The sequence below is a fragment of the Pezoporus wallicus genome, unplaced genomic scaffold, assembly GCF_028554395.1.
Source record: "Pezoporus wallicus isolate ANWC-B61680 ecotype Strahan unplaced genomic scaffold, APGP_CSIRO_Pwel_v1 scaffold_6446, whole genome shotgun sequence".
In the NCBI taxonomy this organism is placed as follows: domain Eukaryota; kingdom Metazoa; phylum Chordata; class Aves; order Psittaciformes; family Psittacidae; genus Pezoporus; species Pezoporus wallicus.
The window spans coordinates 4,519,901-4,535,636 of NW_026636264.1; the positions used below are offsets into that span (position 1 = coordinate 4,519,901).

The 15,736-nt window shown below is 36.3% G+C and overlaps 1 protein-coding gene across 1 annotated transcript in view; it reads right to left on the bottom strand.

The window, feature by feature from the left end:
• Positions 1 to 15,736, bottom strand: part of ATM (ATM serine/threonine kinase) — a 61,381-nt gene that overhangs the window by 36,462 nt on the left and 9,183 nt on the right. Inside the window, exons 10-27 of the mRNA XM_057399717.1 lie at positions 13,987 to 14,358; positions 13,237 to 13,431; positions 12,809 to 12,904; positions 11,580 to 11,805; positions 10,840 to 10,971; positions 10,091 to 10,216; positions 9,889 to 9,978; positions 8,731 to 8,902; positions 7,348 to 7,547; positions 6,784 to 6,866; positions 6,520 to 6,675; positions 6,097 to 6,172; positions 5,815 to 5,945; positions 4,475 to 4,595; positions 2,202 to 2,378; positions 1,269 to 1,438; positions 720 to 966; positions 11 to 126 (exon numbers count right to left, since the gene is read on the bottom strand). Of these exons, the coding sequence (XP_057255700.1) occupies positions 11 to 126; positions 720 to 966; positions 1,269 to 1,438; positions 2,202 to 2,378; positions 4,475 to 4,595; positions 5,815 to 5,945; positions 6,097 to 6,172; positions 6,520 to 6,675; positions 6,784 to 6,866; positions 7,348 to 7,547; positions 8,731 to 8,902; positions 9,889 to 9,978; positions 10,091 to 10,216; positions 10,840 to 10,971; positions 11,580 to 11,805; positions 12,809 to 12,904; positions 13,237 to 13,431; positions 13,987 to 14,358 (2,886 nt within the window). The remainder of the gene's footprint in view (positions 1 to 10; positions 127 to 719; positions 967 to 1,268; positions 1,439 to 2,201; positions 2,379 to 4,474; positions 4,596 to 5,814; positions 5,946 to 6,096; positions 6,173 to 6,519; positions 6,676 to 6,783; positions 6,867 to 7,347; positions 7,548 to 8,730; positions 8,903 to 9,888; positions 9,979 to 10,090; positions 10,217 to 10,839; positions 10,972 to 11,579; positions 11,806 to 12,808; positions 12,905 to 13,236; positions 13,432 to 13,986; positions 14,359 to 15,736) is intronic.

Genomic DNA, 15,736 nt, shown 5'->3' on the forward strand with positions numbered 1-15,736 from the left:
AAACACATACCTTATGTATTTACTTAGCTGAGCTCCTCCTTCTGGAGCATCAGGTGGTTCATGTAAGGTCATCAACAGTTCAACCACAATCTCTGGCAAGTTATTATGGGACAAATTGTCAATTTGCTAGAAGAGGAAAAATAGTGGTTTAATGAGAAAAAAAAAATTTCAGCTAAAATAATTTAACATGTCTTTTCTGAGAAAACCCTTATTTTCCTGTATGGATTTTCTATTCGTTAAATCATCCATGCCATACAATTCAATAAAAAATTAAGCCTGGTAAAGTCTTATCTATCGCAGTTGCAGGTAGAACAATTTACTTTCCTACAGTATCTAGAAGAAAAACCATTTTACTACCTGACAGTTCTGAATATAGTCTGCCTCTAGAGAAGATGACTCCTCATAAAGCATTAATAAAATATTTTATGAGGAAAACATGACTTTCTTAAACACATATATGACCAGTAAACTCAGGGTTGTAAATGAATGGTAAAAAAGTTATTACATTCTGAAAAAAATTATACTTCAAGTCAACTGTCTGCCTGAAGGTTTCTATTGAAGAGCTACTTGAAAACCCTGGGATAAAAATGTGGCTAGCTTGGTTGTATTAAAATAATAATTTTGAACTTGAGCTATTTGTACTTTCACAGAATATAAAGAAGTTTCTTTCAAATCTGTTAAATGCCAGAGCACTCAATTTACAGATTTAAAATGGATACCTGTTTTCCTAAGCAGTTTTCATCCTTAAGCATGTCATAGACTTTAGAAGCTGCATCTCTTTGCTCTGCTACTTCACTGTTTCCATGGCTTTGATAGGCAAAATACGGGAGGATATTCACAAGTATCTTCGGAAAACAGTCTCCTAGCACTTGCCTCCAGTCTTTTTCAATCTTGTTGGCAAGTGATTTCACTTCTTCAAATTGACTTCTAATCACCAGGTGTGGAACCAAAACTTTGTAACAAGACCTACACATAGTAAATACATTTCCTGAGTGTCCTTGTAGTACATTTTCAGAAGTCTCAAGTGCCATACAGCAAACACCATCCTCTACTGCATAACTGTGTGATTATAGTCTAGCTACTACTATACAAAAAAAATTAAATCTTGCCAGTACAAATATAATACAAGATACTTGGAATACATTTTAGAAGGTCTCAATATGTCACATTCCAACAAAAACCTCATGTATTAATACATTTAGAAACTTGAAACCTCTGTCATAATTGTAAATAAATCTAAATAAAATGCTTTCATGTAACAAATTTACCTGTAGAATTCCTCGAGGCTAGTGTGGTTCAGAAGAACATAAGGAAAAGAAGACAGGCTATATCCACTGTCATTTATTTTCAGCCACTCCATCACCAAATAGTCTAAATGTGAAGTCATGAAGTCTTCTATACTTTTATAGCCGAAAATATCGGATACTTTTTCCAAAACCTGTGTATGAAACAGGATTGCAGAAACAGCATGCAGAGTACACAGTACTATGGCAAACTGGCAGTACTACACCTCCATGCCCTCCCCAGCCTTTTAATGACTGTTTTTATAACTCAGCTCCTCTTTAGAATAAGCAATTTATCATTTGTATTGCTGTATCTCAAAATAGTTCAATTAAGAAACTACAACTACCCAGTAAGAGGTGGTACACAAAGAAAGGACAGACAGTACACATTTTGAGGGTAGAGACTGTGTGTAAAAACAACAGGCAACAAATAGAAAGAAAGCATAAAAAGGACAAGTGCACTAAAAAATGACTGGCATGAAAGGCTGATGTATAAACAGCAATTACTTCAGCACACCCTTGTGAACTTCAAAATTAAAGTACACAAGATACATACTATCTTCCAATACATTGCATTTATTTTACATGTTTTAACACTGGAAAGCTCATTTTACTTCCACTGGATAGAAAGATTTATTTTTTTTTTTAAATGAGATCTGCAATCTTCAATGTATAAAAATCTGTACTTCAGATACAGATTTTGACATGGAAAATTTACAGTTAAAATTGCTTTTATGATGTCATTATTTCTACGGAAGTCATTAAATATAATGACAAATATATTCAGATATTTAAGTCCTACACTAGTCACACTTTTACAAAACTTAACTTTCAGTACTGACAAAAGCGTATTTTACCATTCCAATTTTAAACTAACCTAAATTTAGAACCTAAGTATAAAAGGAAGTTTATACTTGCCTTTTTCACAAGGTGAGGTTCTAATCCATTCTCTTTCATAGACTGGCAAATAGCAAACAAAGCTTGCTTTTCACAGACTGGACTGCAGCACAGAACCATGGTTATAAGCATCAGCAAAGTAGCTTTTCCATTACACTGTTTGTCCAAAAGATCTTCAGGACTTGCATCACCTCTGATCTTCAATAAGAAATAATGCACTCATACAAATATTCTGTTAAAGCAATCTTCTAATTAATAAATACAATCATAGAATAGTTAGAGTTGGAAAGGACCTTAAGATCATCTAGTTCCAACCACACTGCCATGGGCTGGAACACCTCAAACTAAACCATGTCACCCAAGGTTCTATCCAACCTGGCCTTGAACACCGCATTCACAACCTCCCTGAGCAACCCACTCCAGTGCCTCACCACCCTTACAGTAAAGAACTTCTTCCTTATATCCAGTCTAAACTTCCCCTATTGAAGTTTTAACCCATTACCCCTCGTCCTATCACTACAGTCCCTAATGAAGAGTCCCTCCCCAGCATCTTATAGCCCCCCTTCAGATACTGGAAGGCTGCTATGAGGTCTCCACGCAGCCTTCTCTTCTCCAGGATGAACAGCCCCAACTTTCTCAGCCCATCTTCATACGGGAGGTGCTCCAGTCCCCTGATCATCCTCGTGGCCCTCCTCTGGACTTGTTCCAACAGTTCCATGTCCTTTTTATGTTGAGGACACCAGAACTGCACACAGTACTCCAGGTGAGGTCTCACAAGAGCAGAGTAGAGGGGCAGGATCACCTCCTTCGACCTGCTGGTCACGCTCCTTTTGATGCAGCCCAGGATATGGTTGGCTTTCTGGGCTGCGAGCGCACACTGAAGCCGGCTCATGTTCATTTCCCCACTGACCAACACCCCCAAGTCCTTCTCCACAGGGCTGCTCTGAATCTCTTCTCTGCCCAACCTGTAGCTGTGCCTGGGATTGCCCCGACCCAGGTGCAGGACCTTGCACTTGGCATGGTTAAACTTCATGAGGTTGGCATCAGCCCACCTCACAAGCATGTCAAGGTCCCCCTGGATGGCATTCCTTCCCTCCAGCGTATCAACCGAACCACACAGCTTCATCACAGTGTCATCGGCAAACTTGCTGAGGGCACACTCAATCCCACTGTCCATGTCACCGACAAAGATGTTGAATAAGACCGGTCCCAACACCATAAAATAATTTAAAATTAGGGGCATTGGCATAAATACTGCTGAAAATGTTGCACACTTGTAAGAGAAATGATGGAGAGACTCATAAAAGAAGCCTCTTTTCTGCTCCTTATGCATATAGGAAAGAACTATGTTGTAATTCAAATGGAGACCTTCCCTTATTAAAGCAAGGTGCTGACAAACTGATAAACACTGAAAAGTAACAAGAAACTGCAATGAAAGGGCAGAAGCTAATAAATAGCAAGCTAAGGTGACAGAACAGGGAGCCAAGGCAACAGACAGACAAGACAGCAAAGAACTGGAGGCGATGGTACAGAGATACGAAATGAGATGACAGAGAGATAAGGCCTCAGCAGCAAGCCCAAGCTACAAGACAGCAGACAAAGGGAACAGAGACAAAACACAGCAGAGAGACATATGATAGTGTGACAGAAAAAAAAGCAGAAAATGTAGGTGATGTAGATGACTTAGCAAGGTACCAAGGAAGGATGAAAAGTTAAGACACTAATAGAAAAATTAACAGTTAAAGAAATTTCACAGTAACATACTCCATGGCACTTCTAGCGACTGCAGTGAAGTAAAACCATTCTTTCATCTTAAATTTCTTCTGACTAGTTTAGATTTTTAAGCAAATTATGGTTTTGTGAAAACCACTGCTTTTAATACCACTGGAAACATGATCTTACTGGAGCTTATAAATCTGTTTTTATATTATGTGAACACATAATTGAATTTACATTGCCTCTTATTCACTCTATGTCCTCTAGAATATTGAGGCTCCATTTTAATTTGACTCTCAACTGCTACAGTACACAAACCTGCAACAATAAATCGTATGATACAAAAGAGCAGTCTGGAACATACAGTAAAAAAGTTCAGAAAGTTGTAATATGTGCTAAATAGTGAGTGACTGGATGCATAAGGAATTTCCTCACTACCACCTTTTTTCAGCAGCACCTCAGGATATCATAAGCCCAGAAGAAATTATGCTCTTGGAAAATAAAACATGATCTTTTTGAAATGACCATCTTATTCATAAAAAGAAAACCAGGTAAAACTAATGACTAGATGTTGGTACCAGATTTTTCATTCCTTCCTGAACTCTGAGATACGCATTCTCAAAAGCTTTTTGCTGGAGCTTCAAGGGAAGAGGTTTTGACATTCCAGAAGAATCTCTCTGCTTCACATCTTGAAACAAACTTTAAGAAAAGAATAATAATTATTAGCATAACATTCAGACCACAGAATTACTGCATATTGTGCACATCAAAAAAGCAGCTTCCAATTTTCTGAATATCACCATTTTCTTCTTAACTTTCTTGTACAGCAGTCTTTCCTTCCTCTGCCTCAAACATTATCAATAACACTATCTGTTAGGCCAAAATGGTAGAGAATAGCCTGAAAATATAGTTCTATAAATAACTATGAAAGTTTCACAACCTCTGCCAAGTGCAGGAAGCCAAACTTCAGATGTCCATGCAACATCTCATGTCATGAATTACTTTGGGAATACGAAAAATGTGTCTGAAAGAATTATTATTATTTTTTTGTAGATAGAGGCCCAACCCACTTTGCTCTTTGTAAAAAAAATGGCAACATCACAGTGGATTGGACAAAATGTTACTCTAGCCATTTATTTCTACATGACTATTAGCAGATACCTAAGAAAGATCACCATATGCTTGCCTTGTATGCAAAATAATTTCTTGAATATAACATTCGTCCACAGATGCTCTAACCAGACCATATTATGATTTTCTCTTTCATGAATTTGTTGCTTTTTGAATCCCTCAAAACATTCAGACAGTTGAAGAAGGTAGGATAACACTCAGGATAACTGAATGCTGTATGAAGAAGTAAACCATATTTTCTTAGCAAGAAATTTTCAAGAGAACATGTTAGCTTCACTTGATGTCCCCTAGTCTTTAAACTGGAAAAGACTCCCAATCTTCACTTTGTTCCACTCCTGATTTTGTAGTTCTATTATACCTCCTGCATTTCAACTCTTTTTGTGCTAAAGAGCTCTAGTTTATGCAACCAATAGCTATGCATAAAGTTTTTCATAATTTTGAACATCCCTCCTTTACTCCTATTCCAGTTCAATTATATCCTTTTTTATGCATGAACAACTATATATATATATACAAAACCTAACATCCTTTGAAAAGCTTTCTATGCTACACAATGCACATAATCTATTTCTAGAGGATTAACTATTTCCTGTTCAAGTTTTGCATAATAAACCTAGTGCAAAATTTGCTCATACATAGCTTTATATATATACTGTTTATCTCTCTCTACATATACGATTAAAGCCCCAGAAGTACTGAAAAGAGCAGCTGTAGAGTAGCAGAAGTAACACTCAGTTAAGTGAAATTAAGCATTATTATCATCAGAAAAAAAGAGCTACATTATCACCTGGTAATTGACTTTGCAGCAAGAATGCGAACTTGATGGTGGCTATCTGCGAGAAAATGGGGAAAAGCATCGCTCACAGATAGATCTTCATTTATCACATTAAGGATCGCCCATTTGCAGTAAGGATCAGCCTGAAGAATATTAACATTGTGGTTTAAAATATACAGAAGATCTACAATAGAATATATACTAATGTATACAAAAGATCTTCAGATACTGTTTTCAGGTACACCTTGAGTATATACTTGACATGCTAATGAATGCCAGAAAATCTGGGATTACCTCAAGCAGGGCTTTCATGCACTTTAAAAGGGCCACTCTTACTGGGGCTGTGCATTTCCCTCCTTGAGATAAATGCCTAAAATAAAGAAGATTTGAATAAATGAAAATATTTAAATAAACTAAAAACAGTTCTAAGAATAAGTCTGACAAGTTTCTGCTGCTCACAGTTCAGTCTTTTGTGCTTAATAGGCAGTCTTTGTCAATATACAACAGTGCAGAATTTACTGTTCTAATACTATCTTAAGGACAACATGATTCCTTGCTACAAATACAACACAGAAAATCTAGAAAGTTAAATGCTGGATAAAAATATCATAGGATACCAAAAGCAAGACAAACAATAGTACTATAGTCTTCACACTGATAGCAAAAGTTAAAATTTTTATGCCCAACAGACTTCTGCATTAAACAGACAAAACATACCAAAAGGCTCCAACAACTGTCAAAAATTGTCCTCGCGCATGTCTTGTCTTTTCAGCATCTGTGTTGGACTGGGCCAACTGTACTACTATAGGAAGCAAATTATTCAGAATTACTTCACAAACTTCTTGATCTCGGCGGTACAAAGAACACAGGGAACTGTGACAGAAAGAAACAAAAAGCATCCTGAAACACTGAACAGCTCCCAAATCCTCTGGCTGTTCAACTAAAATAGCTCTAACACATGCTGAATAGTTTCTCCCTTACGAAAGAGACTGAAGAAGCATATGAACATCATCTTCAGGCAAGAGGTGCTCTTCAATAGGGAGCTCCTTCAAAAGGACCAAGTACTGGGGAACAAAAAAGAAAAAAGAACCAAAATGGAAAATAAGTAGACAAAACTCTAGCACATTTTCAGTAACTCTTACATGAAATCATGCAGTAAGGATACCTATTGTATAACAGATCTTACATGTTAGACTCTGACCATCTTTTCATGCAAATACTGTCACACAGTAATATGGCGCATGAAATTTTTTGGTTTGGTAGTCAAAAATATTTCCTTTGTAACCTAAAACACAGAGCCTATTGTACCACTATTTCTAACTATTTAAAAATTAATTAATGATAAAGACAGAATGTTTACACTTATCAACTCTTTATTTTCTGGCCTACAACACACTTCCAAACACTAAAAGTAGCTGGTTTAATGTCTTCTCAGGGGACATATAACAAGACAAAGACAAGAATACATAATTGACAAGAATATGCAAGTTTAAAACCAGTACAAATACAGAGATGGGTCTGCTGTAAGAAAAAACTCATGCTCACCACATGCAGGTGCAGTGGCTTAGCACCGTCAAAGACACTGCCATCAGTAAGCATTAACAGCTTCCTCCGTATATCAGAGACTCCAAAACTCACTGTTTGAATTTGGACTGTAGTTACACAAATACATAAGAATCTCAGGATTTCAAGGAGAAGTAAATCCTGCTTTGTCAACTGTTCTTCAGCTAATGGACTCAAAGCACCTGAAAATAAGATTTTCATGTAAGAAATGCTTCCCCAAGGACCATAAAAAACCAACAACAACCTGATCACATTTCAGGTCTTTACAAAACTAATTTATATTTCCAGAATAGATAGAATACTAGCAACCTTTATATTTATTTGTTATTAAGAAGTTACTGTATCAGTAACAGCTTCTTGAGTGTGTTTCCCACTTTTTCAAATGCTTTCTCTAAAACGGAGGCTTTTAATTTTTTTACATATGGCTGATTTCTCCATCAAGGTTACAGTCTGCCGAGTTCACTATCTACAACTGTGCTCTTTTGTGCTGTTAACTATAACTCAGGATGTATTTTAAACTACAGATTCAAAGCTTTCCCAAAATTGAAACTATTATAACGAATGCTACGCTAATACCCTCATTGAAATGTCAATTATAGCCTAAACAAAGTAGTTTCAAATGCAATTTTTCTGTCACATGTAGAACTCTTGTAACTTTCTGCAATTGCAAACTTTATATATTAGAATTATTTATTAGATGGTTCGAGAAGATACATCTAGAGATAATTCAAAATGATAGGGAAAACAGACTAGCTGCTGTTTGTGGCATTAATAAACACCCTGATTTCCTTCTCATTCAATAATAATTGGAAGACATAGTCCTGATTATAAACTAAGATACACACCATTTTAAGAAAGAACTTAAAAAAAAAGAACATCAGAACTTGTAGCTCCTAACAGGATTCATGCTCTTGTACCTCTGCAGGTCCAGAGATACAAGAAAGCCAATCCTGTCAATAACTACTTATCAGGAAAAGGAGAAAGTTAAATAGGAATACTTTTGAGAAAATTAAGCTCAGTCTAATGACAGAGAGAAGTATCCTACAGACACACCTTTCAGTCTCCTCTTTGCCAACAATTCTGCTTGACATTGAACAAGTCTGCCAGCTTCTCTGCTTGCATTCTACTATTTATAAAATAAAAAATAAACTCCCTTCTAAACGAGCTAGAACAATTCATGAATATCTTTAAAACACTAATGACGTACAAAAGAATTATTGTTTAGAAAGTACTTGGTTCAATCAATACCTGCTTCAACTATTAATAAAGCAACACAGTTTTGTATCTCGCTGTCTTTTAAGCAAACAAAGAGCAATCTGTAAAAATTAGCTTTTGTAAATAGTTTTGGACACAAAGAAGACTTACCTGTTACATTTTGCATCTCACTAGATTCACTTGTATCACTGATGCCAGTCACAGCAGGATCATCAAACAGATCATCAGATACCTGGTTATCTCCTTCCATTATACTCTCCTCAGGATCATTACTGACTAGATCCACTTCTCCCAGTATGCTTGGTTTTCCAGTAAATGTCATCTGACAAAAATACCACATACTTTTAAAGTTGGTGTAAGACAAGGAAATACACTACTGTTTCCCAGTGACCTAGAATGGCTGAATTCAATATGGGCTACACTGAATTGATGAATTTCAGCCTTTGGAAGAAATCAATCTTCTACACATGTGAATTCTTTGATTTGAACTATTCTCTTTAGGATAGAAGCTTCCTAAGCCAGGTACTAGTCTCTGTGTTTTAGATGGTGCCAAGGATATTGTCAGTATCTGAAAAACAATTCTCCCTATGAGACTCTCAAACTTCTCACTACATAATTACAGAGAAATTACAAGAATGCATATGACATTTTCGAGGGCAAATTAAGTACTGCTTTCCCTACCAGATGACAAGCTAACAGAAGGTAAGACTCTCAGCTTCTCCTCATCTGAAAAAAAAGGATTTTGCCTACTCAAATCTGATTACAGGACAATATGCCAAAACAAGACATTTTAAGAGTTGTGCTAAACACAATGATGTGCAACCGTATTACTTTTTTCAGTGAGAAAGGAGTCATTTACAGTTAGATTCAATATCTACAAAATAAACACCTTCAAAGTGTTCTAAGGCACATAAGTTCATGAAAATACAAACGAAACAGAAGCTTTTAGAAGTTTAGAAGTGCATTAAAGTGTTATATGTTATAGAAATTCTTCCCGTGGCATAAAACTTCTACTTCAATACAGTATTAAATAAAATTCCAAAAATAACATACAGTGGTTTCAAATGTCAGTTGGCATGCTAACCTTCATCAAACTTTATCCATCTGCTCTCATTTTTCCCCTATGCCTGTGTTCAAATGCTAAATAGAAAAGTTTCCAGTTAGAAATCCTCTATAAAACTCAATGTATTTTGGTTCAGTTTTTCAGTAATTTGGTTTTCCTCCAAAGTATTATAATGCAAAAACAATCCTCTTGCAGAAGAGCACTGAATTTAGAAGCAGACATCAGAAACAATGGAAAATACTTACCAGATTTTTGCAAGTATCTACAAGGTCATTCATAAATTTCGATGTTAACAAACGCAGGAATATACCAGAGTGCATTTTATTAGCACTGTTCTGTAAGAAAGCAAGATAGGTTAATTCATTTTTTTCAGGTACCATATATATGATATTCACTTCATGATCCCATTAATGAAGAAAGAAATATAAATTCCTTGAAAAGCTTTACCTTCACACAATTGCATAAGCATTTTGTACACTGCATTATCAAAGTCCTCAGTGAGTTGATCTGGGCATCTTCATTTAGTTTGTTGTTAGAAAGAGAAATGCTTTCTCCAGCATAATGAATGAGAGACTAAAAATACAACAGTTAAAATACCAGTTACGTTCCTTTATCCATTGGTACAGACACAGTGCACACAGAGACAAAAGGTTATGATTCTCACTTATACACTCTCATTCATATAGCTTTATATGAAATACACACTATATAGCATATAGTGTGTATTAATGAGTTTTGACCTTTTTTCTTTCTTTGATTTTTGTTTCACACTTTCTGTTCTGTGACAAAAAAATGGCCCAGACCTGTCTGTAACACTGACACTTTCATTACAAAAGAAAAATATAGCATCTCTCCATGATGTGTAAGTTTGAGGTTTCCATATTTAGGCAAGAAATAACTTCTGATAGCAGTAGTAGTATCAGCAATAATAATAATTATAGCTGTCTTCGTACCAGTTGAAACCACCAAATGATCTTAAATTCCTGCATGAAAGACCTAAGGACATGTCTACATGTCCATTGTTATTTATTTATATTTAAAAAGGGGTGACTCAGAAACGTATCAGTATTTAGAATACTTTGCCCTGCAAAACTGATGCATTATTGGTGTACTGACAATATGAATAGAATTTTTAAATTATTTCTATTTAATGGTTTATTTCATTTTTAATAGCTCCCAAATGCATTGCCGCTTACCTTAGCCTTCTGGAACAGCTCTGATTTACAGACATCCTCTTCTTTAAATATACCAGTGTAGCAATAGCAGCCAAGAACACCAGTCAAGAGACTGGCACATCTGACAAGGTGTTCTGCTGTAACCACCTTAGACTAAAACACACAGTATAAATACCAGTGGTTTATCATGAAACTTCTTTATCAAAACACAGAATTGTTCAGAGCTCCTACCATCTCAGTGGCCTCTTCTGCATGCATGAAGTGCCTTGCACTGGGAGGCCTAAAACTGGATGCAGTATTTCAGATGCTGCCTAAAGTCACTGTTAATATAACCCATACTTGCAGTTTTCTTTTACAACTAGTCCTTTACACACGCTGTGTTTTTTTACAAAACCTAAATATTTGAGACCTCTGTGTCTCAGGCTATCTTGGCTGAAAACTGGCAAGGGCTTAAAGCATTACAGGGGCACAGAAACTGAAACCAACATCACAAAAAAGCAGGGCAAGTGGTTTATGTGGCAACTTTTCACACATTTCCACTTCTATACAGCTTCTGTGTATTCCCATAATTTTGAAAATAACATCATTGGCAAAATATCCATAAAAGAAATGCAGACTTCTCTATTTTGTATTATTGGATATAGTTTTTAAAATGCTTGTTGTTCAACTTTTCGTGGCAAAAGGAATTAAAATCTATGTACTTTGGCCTTGAAAACACATTGTTTAGAAGCACAAAGATGTAACAGTCATTTCCACCTTACCTTAGAAGCATGGATGCTTAAAAGCTTTTCTGCCATTGCTAAAAGACATTGCTCCAATGTTTCCCTAAGATTCTGGTTAACAGCAAGTCTTGAACCAGTCACATTTTTATCTGCAACATTTACTGCAAAATTAGTGAAAATATCCATTTCATCAAATGTTGTCTGCAGATACAGCTCTTCAACATCGGAAAAATTGCTTTCTTCTTTCCGTTGCAAGTGCTGCACACTTCAAGAGGAGACATAATTCTTAGCGGTCAGTATACAACTTACAAGACTTTAAAACCATCATTTATATACAAGGAAAAAAAAAGCAAAATAAAGTATTTTATCTTTTTGTGTTTCCAAACTCTGGTTGATTTCTAATTTCTGAGGTGACTTTGATTTGGCAATGGATACAACTTTAGCTCTATCTGAAGAAACTGCAGGCAAAAGTGAAGTCTGCACACGCATCCTATGTTCTACTGTAGTTCATATAGCAGCATCTGTTTTGCATTAAGATGGCTGACCTCAATCTACTTCACACAACTGGCACAGAAATTCAAAACCACCCTAAAAATAGTATTTTTAGCTTCTAGTAGGAAGGTCTTATATTTCATCAGAACAAGTTATACACATTTTAGTTTATTAGGAGGAAACTGGATATAGTCCAAGGGCTTGAACATATGAATCACTGAAATATGCAACAGCATTTGTAAGACTGACTCTGACAGAATCAAGCAACGTGAGGCCAGGGCCACAAATACAGGTGGAGTGGCATGAGGATGTATGAACAGTAAGCATCTAGCCAAGTTTCCACTTAGCATTAATCTTCAAGAAAAATCTTTAGATATATGTTTCCTTTAGAATGGAAGGTAATGTTATAAAGCATGAACAGGTATTTCTATAAAGCTACAAATTATTCAAAAAATATAATGAGTTGATATACCTAGTGTACTTATGGATAAAGAGACAAATATTTAGCTAAATCGCTGAAGATAAATAATACACATAGCCCATATAAGGTATTTTGTTCAGTACCTGAAGCTTTGACTGTCAGCAAAAGACTATTTTAACACACGCTTAAAGCATCTTAACAAATCACAAAAGCACTGTTATTTTCATGGGGTCTCAAAGGTGTTATACAGAAAGATGCAAAAGAGCTTGAGGAATTACGCATTTCATTATCTCTGCCTGCTAAACTGACAAATATAAGAAGCTTAAGTATCTATAAAGATTGATTAAAAACATACCATTTAGCATCATTTTGGAAAAAAGTCATGGCAGCTCTACAGTTCTTCATTGTAAGGCTCACAAGAATCTTTTGTAATATAAGATGAGGAAAATCACTGTAGAAAAAGAAAATCATTTTGTAGTTTCTTGCCATCAGACAAGCTCTTGGGATTCCTGAAGTACACCCAACAATTCACCAGATCAACTGCATATCTTCGAAGCAGCTTAAGTTTTCACTTGAGGTTTTAAACATAGTTCAAGTATCTGCTGTGCTATGGACAGATAAGTAAATTACGGCCCCAGAATGACATTCCACAATAACCTTACAAACTCTGTAAGCTCTACCAAAGCACTAATATTATGCAATTCTGTAAATCCACTTTTTCCTGTGTAATCTCCTGTGTCACAGAGTGAACTTACATATAAAAATAGGCCACAAAGACTTTACCTGCAGAGCACAGGAGGCAACTCTGCACATTCTTCCATTTCTTCTTCCAAACAGCTGGACAGTAGCCATTTCATTATTGCTTGCCTTAACACGGAACCCAGATTTCTTTCAGAATTATTCTGTTCCATTCCTACATCTAAATTTTCTGGCACTGAATAGGCAGTCATCAATAATGATAAGCAACATACAGCAGAACTGTAACAAAAAGAGAACACAGGGCATCTGTGAGAAACAATGTGGTACTTAGCACTCTAAAGCGAAGTCACTACTTCTACATGCTCAGGGAGCATCAAGTATATAAGCAAGTTATTAAGCACACATACTGGAAAGCTCCTTTTTAAAAAATCTGTGTTTTCAAAAGCCACATTTTGGCTATTACAGACATTTCCTGTCTATTTTAGACTGTTTCCAAATACTCATTTCAGAATCAAAATCTAGAAGAAAACGTACTTTTTAACTTCCAAAATCAACTTTTCTTTCACTTTCCATTTGATGTTTTTAGTCATTTTACATTTGAAGATGCTTGCCTCTTCTCCTCTGCCTGCTTTGAGATTTACGTCTGAAATTTATGTATTTATGATTACCTGTATTTATGCCCATTTCAAATGCTTAAAACACAAATTTGTACAGTTCTTGAACAGAAATACAGCCACAACAATAATGTTATTTTGAATAATACAGTGATTTTGGCTGCACAACAATAGCAATGTGAATGAGACACAAAAATATTATCCTTGCTTCCCATTTTACCTTGAAGGCTTACATGCAGGTCCTGAAAATATTTTCCAGAGTTCTTTATCTGTCACAACAAGATTTCCTTGAATCATAGCTCCAAGTAGCCCAAAGCTCTCCACTTCAATTTGCTGGAAACTAACACTACGAATGGTAAGAGACCAAATCTTTGCCCAGATTCTCTGGAGCTCCAACTTGTGGATACTTTTCAAATCAGTCTTCCGGTTTTGACACAAAGCCATCTCTCTAAGACACTTCAGCACATACGGGGTCCTTTCTCCTCGGCGCTGCTGAGGCAGCAACTGGTGAAGTACACCGAGTAAGGGAGGTAGCTCACTGTTAGGAAGACTCAGGGGATACTTTGATACTAATTGAGCTGTAATCTGTAACCTTGAAAACACAAAGTGAAGCAATTAATATCAAACATATTTAAATCTGTGTCTTCAAAAGCAAATGAACAAAGTGTTCTCCAATTGTCATTTTACATTTATACTTTCCAGTATTGAGCCTATTTGTTTACTAACAAAGGTTAAAGATTGTGTATTAGTACTGTTTTCACTTGTAAAGCCTGATCACCTTGCTTCACTATCACCAATAATTCCTTACAAGCCAACTTCATTGATTTCTGACTACAAGGGAAGAAAATTTCAGGAAAAAAAAGATCTTTTTTCCTTCTCCTGGACTGGCCTGTTATACATTCTGACCCACGGGGTAGCCTTAAGGGTGAAATTACATAAACAGAACATTACAGCAACATCTCTTCAGATAAGAGAAGTAAAATTCATCAAATGAACAAAATGTTAAGCTGGGCATGGTATGTTGGAAGGATGCTGCTCTTAGCAATGGTTGCAACTCTACTCAAATTACAATACTTGTGGTATTTCTTGGAGATGGCCACCTCCACACAAATGGCATGTTAATTACTCAAAACAGGCACTTTGCCTCAATACTGAGAGCAATAAACGCACATACCTACACACACAGAAACCTGCCACCCCAGCTCAGGACTCAGATCATAAGCAGCTGCACTGCTGTGGAGCCTTGTACAGCACTTTTCCAAGAAAAGTCAGAAAGACAGAAAGGAGCACTAACGGAAAAAAACATCTGGTGTAATCTATTGCAGCTAAAAAGTCAACATTTTTGGGCTTAGGACTACAACTGGTTAGTTCTGGAAAAGTCTAGCTGTGGTCTTTTAGCTTGATTCCCTGTCAAGCTCTCTGCTACAGAATCCTCCTGCAGCAGTCAGTGGAAGACGGTATGTAGCTATACCTCAAGGGCAGAAGACCCTCATCAAACAAAATGATCCCCTATCAAGGTCCAAGCTAAGGTGCTAGGCCTTGCCCCTCAACAGTTTTTAGGCCAGATATTATGACAAACTGTGTGAACCAGCCCAAACTGTTAACGGTTGCTGTCCTGTGACACAGCCAGCTTAAGAAACCAGTAAATCTCACGTTCACTTCCCAATACTAACAAGCTGGATCACATACACAACACTTACATAAAGAATGGCAATATCTAGAACAAGAGACGAGGAAAAAAAAATAATCAGAGGCAGTAATATCTTATACACTACCACACAGTTTACCAGGCCTCATGTTATTTCTTAGGAAACCAAAGACACAAAATTTTTACAGCAAGAGTGCCACAAACACTACTCATTACTTTCCAAATGCTGTGATAACCTAATCTGAGTGCTCAGATCTATGTCTGCATGCCCAGACACTTCATCTGAAAGCACATTCAGAAGTATGTAAATGTAGAAAGATGT